This window comes from Oikopleura dioica, chromosome 2, assembly GCF_907165135.1.
Source record: "Oikopleura dioica chromosome 2, OKI2018_I68_1.0, whole genome shotgun sequence".
Taxonomy (NCBI): domain Eukaryota; kingdom Metazoa; phylum Chordata; class Appendicularia; order Copelata; family Oikopleuridae; genus Oikopleura; species Oikopleura dioica.
Window position 1 is genome coordinate 11,565,639 of NC_137292.1, and position 18,025 is coordinate 11,583,663.

General features: G+C 40.6%; 3 protein-coding genes across 4 annotated transcripts; 2 read left to right on the forward strand and 1 right to left on the reverse strand.

The window, feature by feature from the left end:
- The first annotated feature begins 6 nt into the window (after positions 1-6).
- On the forward strand, positions 7-3,213 carry LOC145700713 (uncharacterized). Its single transcript, XM_081778039.1, has 8 exons — positions 7-86; positions 132-301; positions 487-791; positions 834-1,150; positions 1,196-1,357; positions 1,427-1,812; positions 1,857-2,173; positions 2,216-3,213. Exons 1-8 carry the CDS (start codon positions 46-48, stop codon positions 2,657-2,659), a joined length of 2,142 nt encoding a protein of 713 aa, XP_081634165.1. The 5' UTR covers positions 7-45; the 3' UTR covers positions 2,660-3,213.
- Positions 3,214-3,236: 23 nt separating this feature from the next.
- On the forward strand, positions 3,237-4,432 carry LOC145700714 (AKT-interacting protein-like). Of its 2 annotated transcripts, none has more exons than XM_081778040.1 (5): positions 3,237-3,388; positions 3,430-3,684; positions 3,729-3,877; positions 3,919-4,110; positions 4,151-4,432. In XM_081778040.1, the coding sequence occupies exons 1-4, from the start codon at positions 3,269-3,271 to the stop codon at positions 4,106-4,108; spliced, it is 714 nt and encodes a 237-aa protein (XP_081634166.1). In that variant the 5' UTR covers positions 3,237-3,268; the 3' UTR covers positions 4,109-4,110; positions 4,151-4,432. The 2 variants fall into 2 exon arrangements, with proteins under 2 accessions (XP_081634166.1, XP_081634167.1); XM_081778041.1 differs by having other exon boundaries at positions 3,919-4,107; positions 4,149-4,432.
- Positions 4,433-6,704: 2,272 nt separating this feature from the next.
- Positions 6,705-11,510, reverse strand: LOC145698755 (CCN family member 2-like). Its single transcript, XM_081775973.1, has 6 exons — positions 11,295-11,510; positions 9,353-9,596; positions 8,718-8,931; positions 8,143-8,349; positions 7,776-8,099; positions 6,705-7,701 (listed from the first exon to the last, which is right to left on the reverse strand). Exons 1-6 carry the CDS (start codon positions 11,319-11,321, stop codon positions 7,638-7,640), a joined length of 1,080 nt encoding a protein of 359 aa, XP_081632099.1. The 5' UTR covers positions 11,322-11,510; the 3' UTR covers positions 6,705-7,637.
- Between the last annotated feature and the right edge of the window lie 6,515 nt (positions 11,511-18,025).

Below are 18,025 nucleotides of genomic sequence, written 5' to 3' on the forward strand. Positions count from 1 at the left end.
GATTTGCTTTAGAAACTAACGAACTGTTGGGTCGGAACCGGTCGCATGTCCGCATCACGGACGCGGAAACGACGTGAACCTGGATGGTAAAATGCCTTTAATATAATCTGTTTCTGATTGTCTAATTGAAGGGTTGAAGCTGCAGCAAAAGTGATCGAAAATATCGCAACGGCAAATGGCAGCACTTTGTCGAAGCCACTTGAAATTGACATCGCCGATCTGCTCAAACAGATCCAAAGTGCCAAGCTCAAGACAATAAAGGGCTCAATTGATGAGCGCGACGCCCTGCGCCGATCATTAGGTAAGCCTTGTCTCCCATGAAATAATACACAAGTCTAAAGCTCCTCAATTCTCTGATTTATTCAGCAGTTATGAGCCCCGTATATATTTCTTATGCTCTTTCTCAAGGGACTTGGTGGCTGTCTCGATCAAAATTAATAATTTTTGATTTGCCAAAATCGATTTTTTCACTATTTCGTTATTTAGAGCAAGCGCAAGACCAATTTTACTCCGAAAATGATAAATTTGGTCTGTTGAAGTTTCGACCCAAAGTTGAATCCAAGAGCAAAACTGGAACGAAGCGCAAGAATCAATCAATTTCTGGGAAAACATCCTCCTATGAATCGTCACAAAGAGGGAGACCGAAGAAGAAGAAAGATAACTTTTCCGATGTCAGGCAGAGAAAAATATCAACAGAGGATCTCCTTGCTCCGGAAACGCCTCTCACTGGGGTGAATTTGAGAGAATTAATCAACGAGGAGGCTTTTCATGGGCTCGGCCAGCATCAGAAGGTAGAAAAGATATTTTCCCCCAGTTCTTGATTTCGATTTCAGTGGGAGTTACTCAAGCTACTCCCTTCTTGTGATGTAGAAATCGACGAAAGTGGAATGCCATCTACATCCCGCGACGCTTTCTCAAACGAGTTTTTCTCGCGTTCACTTCAATCTTTTCCTGAAAGAATCGCCGACGGTGAATTTACCTCCGCCGTGAAAGCCCGTCTGAACATAGAAAGTGGGCGCCGTAGAATCGATCCGTGGAAAGAGAAATTCTTCGAGGAAAAATGGGGAGAACTCATGAAAAAGGAAGATCCTCGGAAAGACGCCCAAGCGGAGAAACTCCGCCATCTTGAAAACGCCATTTCTAAGCTAAGGTATTCAAGATCTTTTGATACAGAGAGATAAAAGTCGTGTTTAAGTACACGATGCTCGCCCAAGAAGTACACACCTGATCGCACTGAAACTTTGTCGCCAAAAACAGAACCTAAACAAGATCCAGCGCCTTTTCATTTACCTTTACAGCCTTTTTCGCCCGTTTCGCCTACTGAAGAGAATGTCATCAAGTCCTGGCAGGCGATTCAAGGAACAGTTCAAAATTTTACCCAAGAGATATCAAATATGGAGGATTACTTAATTTGAACTTTGTTACTAGCAGTCAAAACCTTATCAAGTCCCGAGCATAAAAAACCCGAGCAAAACTACCCTGTTACTACTACGCAAAGATTAATAAAAACTCCTCCGATTTCCTCCGCCAACGAACCAAAAGCGGTCCCATTCAACGTGATTCGATCGGTTGTACCTGCAGTTAATGTACCGCCAGATCTTTTGAGGAAGGACAACGGCGTAAAAGTCTCACAGAAGATGGTGATAGTTTCGCGCCCTATTATCGTCAAGGCTGTGGTGAGCTCGATGCAACAAACGCAACATCATGGCAGCTCAGTCAACGTCTCTCCGGCGACGTCCTCTCAAGTTTCCTCCGACTCGCCTGCTTCTAGAGGTCCTTCATGTTCGCCATCGGCCAACTTATCAGGTTCAGGTACGAGGAAATTTATGCTTCTCGATTTTAATTTCTTTTTTAAGAGAATCCTGTCCTTGCGATTCCTTTTGCATGCGTCAAATCGCCGCAGACAAATCGAATCACCAGCCCAGAACGACCCATGCCCCAAATCCCCAAGAACTGCCCCAAAATCAGCCCCAAGGTTAAGCCTCTGACGATGAACCTCCCTCCCATCCCTCAACTCATCCCAGCGCCGCATCAAGGCACATCTCAAAATATCAAGAAAGGACTGACCTTAGCTGAGATGCGGGCAAACATTCAGGAGCGGCGGCAATCTGTAATACGTTACTGTCCCTCTGGTTCTGCGATCCCGACGAGAGTTATAAAATCTCTACAACAGGTAACCCAGCAGACGATGGACAAATTAATAAGTTTATCCTAGGCGGTTCCTTCCGATCGCGTGCTCATCCTCTCTCCCGTTTCCAGAAAACCAGGATCGAACTCGAGCCGCCCTCAATTCCGCCTTGACTGTGGCCCTTCAAGTTCCAAACAAGAACAGACCTACCGATCACCTACGAAGCTGCAGCGTGCGCCGCTTACGACCAGTGTGATCCAAACACTTCAAATCGCACCGAGCAGTTCACCAAAGAAGACTTACGTGATCAAAGTCAACCCCGCAGTGACTCCGTACGAACCCTCCAAAAGCTCGAGCAGCAACGGCCAGCAGCAAAGTATTCCGCACTTGCATCACCACTTGGCAGCGGCACGAGGCCACAGTTGCAAGAACACCGGGGCTTACGCGCAATGCGAGCGCTGCAAAAACCTGTTCAACATGCCAGAGTCGAAAATCCGCCACAAGTTCCTCTGCTTTAATTGCTCCAAGTAGCCATAAACACAGAACCCTCGTTACTATATTTTTTTTTCTTAAGTTAAAGCTCTATCCCGCTCTATTTCGGCCTGGCCCGAGTTCAGAAAATTATTTTTCCTTTAAAACTTCCCCAGGAGAAACTCTAATTAAAAACTCACAGAATTGCCTTAAAAAAATTTAACTCGTGGTGGCGTCCATTTATTATGCCAAAAATTTAGTTGAAAGAAGAAAACATTCAAAGAATTTTAAGTTGAAACAAGGTCTACCATCAGTCCTTTTGTACAATCTTCCGATAAAGAATATTCCTTTTCCTACGTGTCCAAAGAAACTTATCATTTCTGAGTGAAGTTCAAACAGTGTCAACTTTTCCGCTTTCGGGTGATTTTGGGTGACCTCTTCTGTAATTATACAATTAGGGTGTATTTTAGTTACCATTACTGCCCTAACAGTTTAAAAATCTTGATGACTGATATCTCTCCTGTCAAAGTCAGTTTCCTTAACAAACATTCTTCCATTTTTGTTGTTTGATTATATTTTTGTGAATTCAACTTTCAATAAAAACAGAAAATCAAGATCCACTTAACTTTCATATTCAGCTAATTGGCAGCTAAATCGGAGCAAAAACGAATGGAGGGTGCTCGACAAAAGGTGCTTGACAAGCTTCGCGAACAGAGCATTCCAAGCTCACAGTTGTTCCAAGAGTTTCTCGTCGAGTACGAGCTCCTCTCTGAATACCGACTCCTTCAGGTACTCTTCCTTGATTTCAGAGGTCATTTTACTATTTTTAGAAAAACGGGCCGCACACCGGCGTCTACATTATTCCATCTGCCAAGTCGACGCTCATCTGGTTCGGCGTCATCTTCGTCCGCTCAGGCTACTACAGTGATGCAGTTTTCAAATTTCGAATTCACATTCCTCACGATTTCCCCCAAAATGAAAAGCCTCCCTTTGTCGCTTTCGATCCTCCGATTTTCCATCCTCTCGTCGATCAAAAAACGGGCGAGCTAGAATTCAACAAATTTATTCCAAAGTGGCAAAGACACGTAAGTTTCATTAGAGCTTCTCTGTTTCATATTCATTATTTCAGAAAGATAGAATCTGGCACGTGGTTCCTTGGATGAGACGAATTTTTTTGAAAATCGAAACTGAAAATCCGGCCAACCAAGAAGCAGCCGACTTGTATCTTACAGACCTCGAACAATTCAGAACCAAAGTCAATATCTGTAAAAAACTAAGGTATTCAAGCACACTTTTAATCCATCATTCATCCCTGCTAGTCAATCAATACTCTACGAAGAAGCTAAAACGAACGATCCAAATGAAATTGAGTTTTCGGAATTATCAGATGAGACGTTCGCAAAGCTTCGCGCCAAAATGATACGAAATGGCGAAAAGACTCTCAATCAACCTTTGAAAAATTCTAGGAGCTGGATGACAAAGGGATCAACGCAGCTTTTCTCTAAATAAGGGTTTGTTGTCTACTTGTTATCATAAATAACGCGATTTCAGGACCAACAAAAAATTTCAGACCTACGGAATAGTCACTATCAAAATGCTCAATGAAAACTATTTAACTGTACTTTTGACCTTCTTACACTTTTTTTGACAATCTAACTTTCTGATAATTTCTGCCTTGTTTACTAAAAATCATTTGTCTTTTATTTTCTCACTTCAAAAAATTCTTCATCAAAACGACTTTCAACTGTACCTAATGCGCGCACCAAATATTGGTGCAGCTCTATTTTTAAATACCTCTTTTTATCTTCTGTCAATAAACAGTAATTGTGACAACGAAGGTGATCGAAATGAGCTGTAACATCTGTCTTTTCCTTTCCTTGATTTCCCTTGTTTTCAGGTAGAAACTTTTAAACGCACCGCGTGGTCACAACAAAATATTTTCAATTACTCAGGGCGCAAGAATGTTCCTCCGCACAGATAAAAAGATGCAATTGCACGCAAAACACTGTCAGATTTCGGCGCGTCTCAGTTTTCGCGGTAAAAGAATCTGAACTTTCTCAACTCAAGTTTTTTGCCGTTGCAGGTGTTCTTTTGTGGTGAGCAAGTTGAACTTTTTGAAACAGAGCCGCATTTGTCAATCAATACAATGATGACGTGTGTCCTGTTTTGTGGTTGAATAAACTGCTAATTGTCGACGTAATACCACTTTAGCAATGTGATCATTGCTCTTGAGACGGCCAGTAGTTCCTTTGTTTTCTTCATTGACTGCTCTAGGCATCCGCGAAACTCTACCATCTTTCCTCGAAAATGATCTTTTGTGACATTTTACCGCATACCATTTCGAAATCGCATAAATAATGAAGAATTCACTTGTTTCATTGAAGGATACTCCTATTGATACGAGATCAGACTTCTCTCCTTTGAACTTTTTAATCCGAATCTCTTCTATTAAGCTTTGTGGCTTACAGGAGTGCCTGGGAGAGCTTACCCTTTGAGAAATTCCTACAGCTGAACGGTTTTCGGTTTGGAGTTCACAAAATAAAGTACGGTAATTCATGACTCCGGCAAGTACTTTGTTAAGTTGACACGAGTTCCAAAGTTCGCAGCGACCTGAAACTTGCATCCCCCGAGGTCCTTTCACACGATTGATGAACGGTCCTGTCTTTTCTGATCGATCAAGTAGCTAATTTCTTGAATTCAAGACTTTGCTGCCCTACTTGGAAATTTCCCTACTAAACAACAGGTCTAAAGTTGACTATGAACTAACAATATCATTAAAGCTGATTATTATGAGTAGTTTTAGAGCTGCAAATGTATGGCCAGTTCGAAAACAACCCGTGAAATCGTGGAGCGACCGCGAAAAGGGCTTATCGTTTGCCGTGGTTTCAAAGCTCTTTGCTCACCCGCGGCGCAAAAGTGTGTTTTATTCTACGAGTTTTCACGAAACAAAATTTGAAAATCCACTAGCGTTACGATTTGCGTCAATCTGGAGAAAGAAAAGCCCTCTATTAACAAAAAAGGAACAGGTGCATCTGTTGCTCTTCAATCATTCTTCGTGTTTCCACTCAAGTCTGCCCGACCCTTCCCGCAGAGCAGATGGCCCTTTTTACCATTTTCAGACGATAGCTAACTGTCTTTTGTATTCGAGTTTTTAAAATCTAATATTTCATTTTCTTACCCATAAAAGTAGAAAACACGGAATGAAGAAGATTCAAACCAACAAAGGCGATGAAAAGTGTCAAAAATTTACTGCTTGTGACGATAATTTATAAATCAGTGTACTCATGTTTCACATTTCAACTTGTCACATTTGTGACCCAGCGGCTTTGTCGGAAACGACAACATTTTCTTACGAAAAAGTCCTTATTTCTGATGGTCTGTTTGACTTGGGAGGCAAAAGAACCAAAAATTTTGAGAAAACCTCAGAGTGAGTTTGGGGCTGATCGATTGTTTCCGATAGAAGCGGTCCGGAGGACAAGCTTTCTCTCAATTTTATCCCGCAAAGAACATCTCAAGTATGACATCTCCACTAGAAACCTCGATATCGATCGTTTACAGCTGATATTGATACCTATAATTCTCGTAACTTAAGATTAGTACATGAACACTGACTGGCTGACGGAAATTTGAAATTTCGAAATTAATTCGCGCAAATTTGGCGATGAATCGCAATTCAGAAAGAAAAATGATGTTGCAGATCTATCTCTTGTCTTTTAACAATTTAATACGGATAAAAATGGAGATTTCATGTGGTGAGGCGCCGCTTTCAAGTGGTAAATTTACGGTCTGTGGTTTCAAAGACAAGGTATTAAATTTACAACTGCTTCGGACAGAACAGAAATCGCTTCCGGAGAAAATACGATTTGGCTATCAAAGAAGGGACTTGATATTTACGAAGTAAAATATAACGAGCGAGTCGTTATCGTAACACAACGTCATTACATCTCTTTGAAAAATGGCTACATCTGAGTCTTTTTATTTTATTTCGCACATAAAATTCTCACTGCTGGCAATAATAATTTTTACCGAATATGGTCTGATCAAAACAAGTTTGCTCTACTCGTCTATTTTCTTATTTTAAAAATAACTCAAGCTATTTTTATTCGTTTTATACTTTATTTACATTAAATTGTAGACACAGATCCAGGTGAAATAGACATTGTGGTAAGAACAGCTGTAAAGAGTGATCAAAAGAGGACGTTAAGTTATTTCTTTAATACAGTGGATTGAACTTTCATGAATATTAAAAATATAAAAAAGGATGACGCAGCGAAATAGTGCAACGAAGGAACAAACTCGTCTTGAAATATGTTTCAAGAACAAGAGTCATTGAATGGGCGATGATATGACGACATTATTCGTTCACAGCGGGTATATATCGTTTTATATACAAGCATTTGTATATCGTAACTTATACATGTGAACTTGTTGGAGAGAAGAGGCACTGAAGGGCTTTGGGAAATAAGTATTTTGTTCTTTTTTATCTTTTCTTCGTGACAGGTAAATTTGCAGTTGGGTTTTTTAGAATTTCGGAAAATAAAAGTGTAAGTTTAGACGGAGGGACTGGTAAATCGGATACTGTATCAAGTGTTATGCCAGTTGTTCGTGACAAAAGGCTCCACTGTCATCGAAACAACTTCATTTTCATTTCACAAATTACCACAAGCATCTTTTCTTATAGAAAAAATTCTTGAGGTTTCAGTTTTTGTGTCTTTGGAGTAAAATAGCTTTGCATACATAAAAATGGTAATATGAAAAAAGAGCAAGAGAAAAATCGGATACCGCGAGTTTTCGCTTGTTTGAGGAGTAGGTGGCACTGGAGAGCAGATTTCGCTCGGCCAATGAAAAGCGCGCATGGAAGTTGATGACGCGAGAATGAGACTTTGTTCGAGCCGTCTTTTTGTGCTTTTTGACTTGTTCAACCAACTTGACGGCATTCGTAGTTTTTGAGGCGGTGGGAATAAGGTTACGAACGTAAAGAAATGCGAGACGCGAGGAAGTCAGTGCAGTTGCTGCTCACAAGATGGCGTTGTCGAATTTAGTAGCTGTCGAAGCGTCGTCCGGAGAAGAGCGACATTCTTGGTTTGCATTGAGGGCCGCATCTAGAATGAGGATTTAGAAGCAATTCAGAGGTTTTGAAAGAAGATAATATTTTTTGAGAATCAAGGGTACTTACACACAACGTTTGATGACCATGAGCTTCTTCTTAAACTTAACTCCATCGTCGCAGACAAACTGAATCTTCTTGACCTTGAATCCTTTGTACTTTTCGTTATTATCAGCGACGGGCTCCATATCGGGGCAGCAGTGGGTGCCGGGGCATTGCGGGCAGAAACGCATTTGATAAGGCTTCTTTGTTCGGCAGCCGGAGAAGGAGAGCGACTTCTTCGTGTCTCGGCTGGTTCGGACTTTGTTTTGCTTGATCTTGCAGATGGGGAGTTGTCGACGGCTTCGGGATCGAGGTCCACCGTAGGCGAACTTTCGGCGAGATTGGAGATTTCTATTGACATTTGTAAGGATTAATTGATATATTTTAGTGTTACCTTGTTCTTCGGCTCAAAGCTGCCTCTTCACTTTCGCAATTTCGAAGTTTGCAAAGCATAATTTGCTTCTCCATCACACACTCTTTGTTGTTATTCGAGAGACGGTCAGAAAATCCCCAACCGCACGTTCTTGAGCAAGCAGACCACTTGGTTGTCTGAATCGTGCAGCTTTTGATGCCTTTCTCCGGGTCAGCTGGTCGCCACTCTCTAAAAATTGCGATGATTTACGGTTTAGGAATGTTAATGAAAGTCTGGCCAAGTTGGGCCTAGTCCAACGTTGATTACTCCGAGTTTACGGCCGGGGACACGCGCCAGAATCTCTCAGACATCAATCACATGCCTAAATTCTTCAGTCCATAAAATTACTAAAAAGGCTCAACGAGGATATCTAGTAATGATTGTTCCAATATGACTCAAAATTGAAATATGTGACACATAATCTCAGTATCAAAGAAATAATTGAAGGAGCAAGTGGCCAATTTCCGGAGTAAGAGCGGTTCTTGGCAGCCGATCATCGGCTACCAGTCAAAATTGTTATGACGTAAAAGGGCTCTCCGCAATTCGAAAGGACTTACCTAACGGTATTTTCTGGTTTCTTCTGCATTCCAACATCGATGATGCCTTCTTGGATGCATTGCGGATCAGGTGATCGCTTATCTTTCGACTTTCGACAGCCCAAGGATCCATCCTCGAGACAGAAGCACTCCGTATCGCAACTTTGCCAGAAGCTTTGTCCAGTTTGAAGTGGCTGGCTGTAGTTGTCGACGTAACACTGTCTCGTTTGTAGAGCTATAATTCAGGTTAACCACTATCGTTATTAATAGATTCGCTGTAAATAACAGCCCGTGATGTAATGAACGGGAACAGTATCAGAGGGCCGCATATTTAGAGTCTAATTTTTGCGGTTTTAATGTCAATTGAATTAAGATTCGGCGACCTTTAGGACTTCACACCAGCTGAAATAGACCCCGTGGATTCGAATGGACGCTAACCAATTTCGAAATAATTTTCTTTTGCTCAACTACCAAGTAGCATTATTAGGACAAGCCCGGTCACTGGGGTGCCAAACTCTGATCTGATCAAAGGCAGGAGGCAATGAGAGCAGTTTCATGTGACGCCTGGCTGTCCGTGTGTGCCTAAGAAAGGCCAACAGCGGATACACAAGTAAACACGATACTGCAAAATGACGCTTAGGACAGTTTTAACTTACGTTTGCAAGTTCCTGAAGTGCAGTGCAGGCCAACAGAGCTGTCGCAGGGCTCAAGTGGGGAGCAGGTCTCGCCATTTTGACGACCACAGGTTAAACAGCAGTCGAGGGGTTCTGGAAGCCGGACAAGTCCGTAACCAGCTGGGCAAAATTCGGTTCGCTTCGCCCAATCTTCGTTGAGCTCTGTCAGGGAGAGGGAAGTCCCGCCGACCTCAGCACACTTTTTGACATCGCAGGAAAACGCTCCCTAAACATCGATCTTGAGTGATTTATAAAGATTTGATCGTTTTATGATGTTGCTTGTTTTCAGTAGCGACTGGGTGCAGAGCTGAGCATATATACTCAGTACAGATCCAATCGCTGTATTTATTGCTTTCTTTGTTTGTCATAACTTTTCAACTTTTTCTGGGCGGCTCTTGGTTATAAATTAATTTAATCATTTTATTTCCTGGAATTTGGCTTACTCAGCGGCGTTTTTATTGATAATCTGCGATTGCATAACCTTAAAGCTAGAATTTTGATGGATAGGAAGGGTCTGCTTGAAGAGAGGCTTTTTCGCACAATTAGAGCATCAAAATTGTGATAAATCTATTCAGAGTTCAGTGGAGTTTGGACCGGTGAAATTAGGTTCGTCGTTGTAACTCTTATGTAATCAGGTCATTTTTCTAGCGCGGGAAAATCAGGGAGAAGGATATGAAATAACCACATGGGAAATGGCACTTTGACTGGTGATGACAGACGCGTAATTTGATCAATAAGTTCAAAAATGTCGAACTTTGATAGTATCTATAGGAACTCTATCAGCGCCTGACCTATTTTCGCAAATACAAGCAGTGACGATTCCGAGCTTGTTCTTGAAGTGGTTCATTGACAAGAGGAAATTCGCCATCCTGAATGAACCATTTATCGAGCTTCAAATGCCTCTTGAACTGGTGGGCTCTATTCATCGCGAAATCAAGTCCACCTGCTTCTGATCCAAATTTACCCCTGTTCGGGCAGTTATTTTCTTTTTATTCATCAATCCCCAGTACTACAAAGCCTTTTGGAGAATTGATTGGTTAAACAACGATTTCAACTTTGTTAGCCTTTATAAAACAAACACAAAGTAAAGGGATTAAAAGTTGCGCTATTTGCTTTGCAAAAATATTATTTCAAGCAACGACCTCAATCACGAACGGACAAGCCCGCGAAAGAACCTGCCATACAAAGATGCATTACGAAGAATACTTTGTAAATTACGAACTCACTGAATTTTTACAATTCTTATTTCAAGACTGTCTATTTTCAACCTTTTCTGGAATCTGTTCGTGAGAGGAAAATAATCAGAGGGATTTACGGCCCGCCAACATCGATTGAAACCGAGCAGTTCAACAGTTGAAATTAGGTTCTTCAAAGAGCTTGTTTTTGTGGAATTTGGTGGAGGCGGAAGTGATGGGAGCGCCTCTGGTGCTGGTGCATGTGACATATTCTGAAAGGAATGTCCGAGCAACACCTACGTCACAAGCAGCAGCACCAATGAGCAATTATGACCGTGCAGAAGGCATTTGCAACAGCTCACCTGTGTGGGCACACCTCAAAATCACCATTTTTCTAATTTTATTTTCCATGCACAAAAATGCACAATGCGCACTTTTCCGCGCTGTTTTGGGTTGATACGCGCTCGGTCACATGAAAATGAGAGGAGGAACTTCCGAAGCTAATGCTTGCTTTGATCCTACATATTCGTAGATGTTTTTATGTTTGCTCTAGTTGGCGAAATAGGTTCGAACTCTTATCAGAGGTCGACTCTTGTTTTAGATGTAAAACAATCAAGGAGGTTTACATTTAGGTCCTTATTCTTGGTGATAACGCAATCTTCCGGAACTTTCCTTACTTTATTCTGATTATGTCTTATCTACTAATTCGTCTATAGACATTTTTCAATAGAATAGGTACGCTCACTTACCGCTAATAGAAGAGAAAGTATCTTCATTGTCGATTTTGAATCGGTATTTTTGGCGTTTCTTTTTGTATGTTGTCTTGTTTCTTTTCGTGATCTCTTAGAAGTTGTCTTTCAAACTCGGCAGAAACCGTCAAATCTATTTTTCAAGTTGAAAAATGGTCAATTTGTGATAATTTCAGTTTTTCAGTAATCTGGTAGAAATCTTTTGGTATAAATGCCTGTTGCTCTCTATGTATGCTTTCAGAGTGGACTCTCGCGCTCTCTATCTCTTCGATGGAGCTCGAGGGCAGGCTCGGGCGAAGAGAGCTCCACAGTTTTTTTTTTCGTCGTGAAATTCGCGAGCCAACTGAGCACAGGCCAAGTCTGGGATTTTTCAATAACTAGGCTACTCTGTCACTTTACTGTTTTCGTTCGCTTTTGTATCAGGATCAAACGATAGCGTTCAATCGAAAATGAGAATTATCGTTAATCTTGTCGCGTTATTCTGCTCAAAGAAAATTAGTTCCCTTTATGAGAGTGTCTGATTTTTAACTGTGATAAAAGATAAAATATAGAATTTGAAGAAGCTCAAAATATCTGCACAAGCCTTCTATCTTCAACTGCAGAAGCCGTCTGCGCGACAAACTGACGATAACGAACTTGATACGAGACTTGAAGACTGATTTGTTACCATGCGCGCTGGGCTATTGACAACCAAAGCACCACTCCGGTCTCACAAATGCAGCTGCATAATTATGAAACGAACATTTTTCCCGTGGAACAGAGTGATACCTTGATCCACAAAGGGAAATCAAATTGTGGGAACCAATTGCATATTTGAGCGACCTTTGGTTCCTGATATAAATTCAATTGACAGCCATTTAGCTCAATCTTAGGCTATTATGAAGGTTTGTCTGTAAGAAAAATACCTCTAGAATATTCTATTCAGAACAAGAAGTTTTTCTAAGGGACGTTAATTCTACAAGGTTTGCGAAAAAAGTAGCTGATCATGTTTTATCGAGCGGATATAGACCTCCGAATGTAACAATGATGTCTTCTTTCCTGAGAAAACACCGCGTATTCCCATTTACAACTTGTTTTTAAAAGGCCAAGTGCTAAACTTCTCTGGCTACTTCCTGTGTTTCTGACGTCACAAGAACTCTGGCTAGAGTACCTTTTGCTTCAGAATATTATCACTTCCCAAAGTTAACTGCAGAAGCAATAAACGCCGCTTCAAAAATATGCTCAACTCAGATTTGCATCAATTTGAATCGCCGGGAATAGAAATAATTAACCCTCATTTTATTCAAAACAATAAAAATCGCTATCAAAGCGTTAAATCTTAAGGATACGTTTACAGCATTTCCGGGAGGAAGCTCTGTTTATTATGAACCGGCAAATAAAGTAATTAAAAAATAATAAGTAAAAAATAAGTTATATTGTTTTGACTTAATACATTAAATTCTGCCTAAATTACATAACAGAGATTTTGCTTTAGAATAAATTTGACTTGCTGGACTCGAAATGCGGAAATTACGACATCAGTGATTTACGATATCGCCGATATACTAGAGGAGAAAATCTTAACCCAGGGTTAATCTGTTCAAATAGAGATCTGTAAACCGCGAACAAGGGTTCCCTCATTACCTCATAATTACGGCTTCTAGCGCTAGTTAGGCTAGCCTCATGTGACCCCTGTGTTCGTCAAAGAAAGTCAGCAACTAACTTTGTTGTGCACTCGGCTGAACTAGCCACGGTTTAAAAGATTTAAACCAAAACCGCCCCACGACACGAGTTGCCGGCAAAACAGAACAGATTTGTTTTACAAAATGTTAACGCGTGAAAATAATTTCTTTAAACTTTGGCGGAGTTTTCTAACTTTGCTGCGTGAAAGTTTTTTTTTGAGAATTTTTCGAAGAATTTGCAGGGCAATGTCTGGCCGCAGAGTTTTAGCACTGGGATAAGCGGAAATCTCGGTCGAGGGCTCTTGGAAAGCTCTAATTGTTTGCGATTTCAGACTCAATGGAGGAACTTTTTCATTTAATTCGAACAAAACGTTTTAGATCCAGGAAAAGTATTCCCTCCCACAGCTTGTTTTCAAGTAAAAAAATTTGTTTCATGAACAATTAACAGTCGTTTCTTCTGAAAATTCTAGCAATTCGGGGTCATGCGAGAGCTCATTATATTTCCAGCGCCATTATTATGACAATTGTGGCTTTACAAAACCGTTTCGCGAGGCAACGCGTCAACGGGTTATCCTCTTACTTCTGTATTATTCCATAGAAAACAGAAAGAGAGAGAGACCTTCAAACTCAAAAATTCTCGCAGGGGGAAACGATCGATCCTTGATTATCAAAAAAGACGACCTTGACGGTTGTCAAAATAATTCCCAAAAATTGAGCGTCGAACGTCTACGCTCAAGGCTCTCGTCGACCTTTGACTGTGCTGAGAGCATCACCTGTCCCAGAGGCTTCCCTGGCGTCTCCGAACAAACGCCCTTGTCGCTGATTGTCAGTTTTGAGTCACCAATTCCACTCGAAGGAGAAAAGGGAAAATTTCGATGACAAGCAAGGCTTGTCAAGCTCAAGATTCTTCGTCAAAATTGAGTGAACTTTCTATTAATTATATTGATCTTCTCTTCACAAGTAGTTGCAGATGTGAGTCAAAGTTTTCACTCGTAAGAAGAATGGGAAAATTTCGAGGGCCCCAAAAATAATGAAAGTTATGCAGTATAACTGCTTAAATTCGATCTTTTATGGTTTTCGGACTCAGTCAATGGTTCATTTAAATCAGAAGTATGAAGCTCCAAGTACTTGAATTGTTTATTTAGGTGTTTAAAGCTCGTAGCAACAGTACTGTCGAATGTCTCCCTTTACCATGGCGCTTTTGATCTGATGGCGTCTTCTGACTTCTCATCCGTCCGGGTGCCCCTCCGGTCTCCCAAAATCTCCGATCGCTCGACAGCAACAATAAATAAACACTGGCATGCCTTCCTTATTCGCTTGACCGGGAAATCCAGATCAAATACATCAAACAAAAAAGCTCTTATATTTGCCTTTGAAGGTTTTTTTTAAGTTATGTTTCTTCCTTGATTTTCATTGATGCAACCCTATTTGCTAGAAGCAACAAATTTCCAAATCCGAAAAACTTTTGACAAAGCACTTATTTGATATAAAAGTCGTCATCAAATTTGCGCAGGTGGAGGATAAACACCATAAATCTAAAACTTTGGGGCGTATATAAAATAGAAATGAAAATGAAACTCTCGTGACCGTGCGTAACATCTGCAGTTTCAAATAAAATTGAATGATGAGAGAACAATCTTTTGCCAGGAGTCTAACAGAAAATCCTCCAAATGAAGCCTCGCGAATATTTGGCAGGCCATAAAAGTCCTTCCTTGTAGATTCAGAGGATTGATTTGTTGGTGATAAGTCGATGAAGTCTACTTGTATTTGCGCAAGAATTCGTCTGCTTCTGAAAACTGGATCAGATCGTAGTTAATCTATCTTTTGTTGTTTTCGCTGCAAAATTACGTATCTGAGCCGGCAATAAATTTGGACAACGGCAATTTTCGCTATAAGCAGTTGATCTTTTTCATCTCGCTTGATTTAGCGGATATGTTGATTTTTATAGCGGAAAGATGAAATATGTAATTTACGATTAACAGGCTTGCTTTATTGAGTGACGTGAGTGCTCTATGCGCAGGTGCATCCAACCCAGAACAATATCACACTCTCCAAAAGAGGCACTCTTCAACTTCAAAGAAATTATTTTATCAAATTCAAGTATATTTTATTATTCCATGTTGGCACCATTCTGATTTGCTTTCCGACTCCTTTATGGAGGGTAAATGAAAAGATAAGATAGTAAGGATGACCATTTTTTAACGGCTCTGTACCTTTAAAAATAGTATAAAACAGCTTGTGATGGTCAAGGAAAATAGCAATGAAAATTCAGTAGCCGAATATCGTAAAAGCTAAAATGCTGCGCAAATCCCAACGCTGTAAAGAAACATTGTCGCGAAAGTGTTTTTGCTCGCTTCATAAACTTGAAAAGAAGCATTGTTCGCTAAGAATAAAATGGATTGAGTGATAGTTGCACAATTTTATGATAATTTTGCGGCTGTCTCGTAATGATCTATTAGGTCAGCCTTGGACCTTGAGTTTGAACTCGATCGAGGAGGTGACCTTTCTGGTCTTCGGGCGAAAATGAAAATGGAGTTTCAGTATATTCACGCTTTAGTTGAGAAAAACTGCTAAGTAAACAAGCCGGGAGAACGAGTCAAGGGCAAGGTTAAAATAACTTTCCTAGTCATTGGTACTGTAGTGTTTTGCCGAACATCGCCAGATAAAAATAAACCTAGATTAACCTAGCGACTAGAATTCTAGTTTTACTCTTGACGTCTTATCTTATCTTTTCTTCTACAGATGGTACCGTGCTACCGGTAGCTTATTACGTCTTCAATTTCTCCTAGGAGATAACTTGCCTTACGATAATTAAAGATCTAAGAGCTGCTGAAGGAGCTTATTTCCGCCAAATATCAAATATAATCAGATCAGGAAGAGAAGTATTAACAACTTCATTAAAATCCTTGTAGATTTACGGCTGTTCTTGACACTCAGGTGGGCGTTTTTTTTTCGTAATTTCGAAAACAACGTAAGCTTCTTCATTTATGCCTAGGTATCAATTTAGAACCCCTTGAAAATCTTCGAGCACAAAAAACTTCCGGACAAACAAAAGCCAACTCTCTTGAATTCAACTCAATTTCCGCAAATTACCGAACTTCAGAGAAACATGCCACGTGATCGAGTCAGCCCATTGTTGTCGAGCTCGATATGTATTTTTGAAATAGAAGCAGGTGAGGCAATAAATCTGTATTTTGCGGATAAAGCAAGCATCAATCAAAGAGCGATTGGGAATTGACATTGGATGACCACGAGGCTGCCCGTGCGGCGCTCAGTATCGGGATTTATTTCGCTCAGCAGTCTTATACAGGGCCTCTACTGTCGATCGAAAAGCACTGTACCCAACACGATCGGGTGAATTCCTCGAGATGCTAGAACAGTCTTCCATGCTATCAATATTAAAATTTCTTTAACGCAAATTCTTTGCGACAAAGAGTCAAAATTTAGTGACTTATATAAGTCTGTAAATAATTTATTTCTTCGCGGGTCATTAAATTTCGTATATTCAATTGTTGTCAGCATGTTTGATTAGAAGAAAGTGAACATCATAAGACAAAGTAGCATTCTAGCTGGTGATTTTTTAAACAAAAGGTAAAGACAGTGAAGCCTGGAGTTGATCCAGGATTTCTGTCGCAATGAGGAGTGTTAGCCACATTTGAGTGAAGGCTGTTCTGTGGGCACGTGATTAGAAAACATAACCGGAAAGCGATCCACTGAGTGACATACTTGAAGTTACTAGAACGAACTGGAAAAAAAAGCTTCTCAATCCCAGCTGAATCAGGCTTCGACCACGGTGGGCTTGCCAGATGGAAATATTTATGGCGACAACATTAGCTTTTATCGTTTTGTTGAAAGTTCATGCGATATCATTTACGGGACCGATGCGCCAGTAAGTTTGAATTGTGATTCGATACCTTCGATTAATAGGACTCCTCGTTTCAAGCGCTGATTGAGAAGATCAGCAGTTTACTTTCGAGTAAATCAAAGACTCGTTATTCAGGAATTTAGGGTGGAGACGTAGACTTGAGTATAAATCGCCCAGATGCGTCAAATGAGACGTGAAATTGTTGTCTCGATTGTACTGATGACTCTATTTCTTCCTTCATCGGAAGTGGATAATTTTGCTGGAATTTGAGGAGTATTCGTGTTTAGCAAGCAGATTCCTCGGTAATGAGCTCATTTGATTATCCTCTGCTTTGAAAGACTTGATGTTGAAATTCTGTAGATTCAGAGTACCAATGAAGAAGATCAGAATGACTTAGTTTTAGTGATGCCGCATCACTGATGCGTACATTAGATAGAGGATGAAGAAGCAACGCGTGAACAAAGATCAATACGGTACCATCTATTTTATGAATGATTATGTTACAGACTAAATTTAACGAAGTTGTCCTTCAATAAATCATTCAAATTTATTGACGAGATTTGATTCAGAGTCTGCCCAGCTGAATCCACTGAAAGCGAGCTGCGGGTATTTACCGTACTTATAGTGGACAAAAGAAAAATGTGGCTGACAAAAGAGGCGTCTTGCTAGTATGGCCGTGTTTTTAGAAGTGATATTTGTCAGGAATCGCTCAGGAAACTCATTTTTCTAAGCGAAACAATGGCAAGCATTCGTGAGGTCACCCATTCTGCGGGATCGCCGCCGACTGAGACGACAAACATACAGCATAATGTAAGTGCTACACATGGTGATCTCCAAATACTAAACTGTTGTGACGTTGGCTCAGCGGTTACCATGAATGGACGCCAAAGTAGCATCACCGTATTATTATTTTATAGTGAACTTTGAAGAGATAAGGAACAACTTCGAATACCAATCGTTCCTTTGTGACAGGTTCCAATATTTCACTACAGTTGTGAACTTAATTAAACGTCTTTGAAGATTCAATCTAGGAGAGTGATAGTCCTCCCAGAAATTATCAAGTGCGTCTTTTTCGCTTTCGTATCACATGCCATCATGTACCTCGCAAATTGAATTCTATTTCTGAATATTGCTAATGACCCGAGCTGTCAACAAGCCCGGTCAGGAGGGTTGAAATGGCCACTTTTCGCTGAACTTGCGCGTTC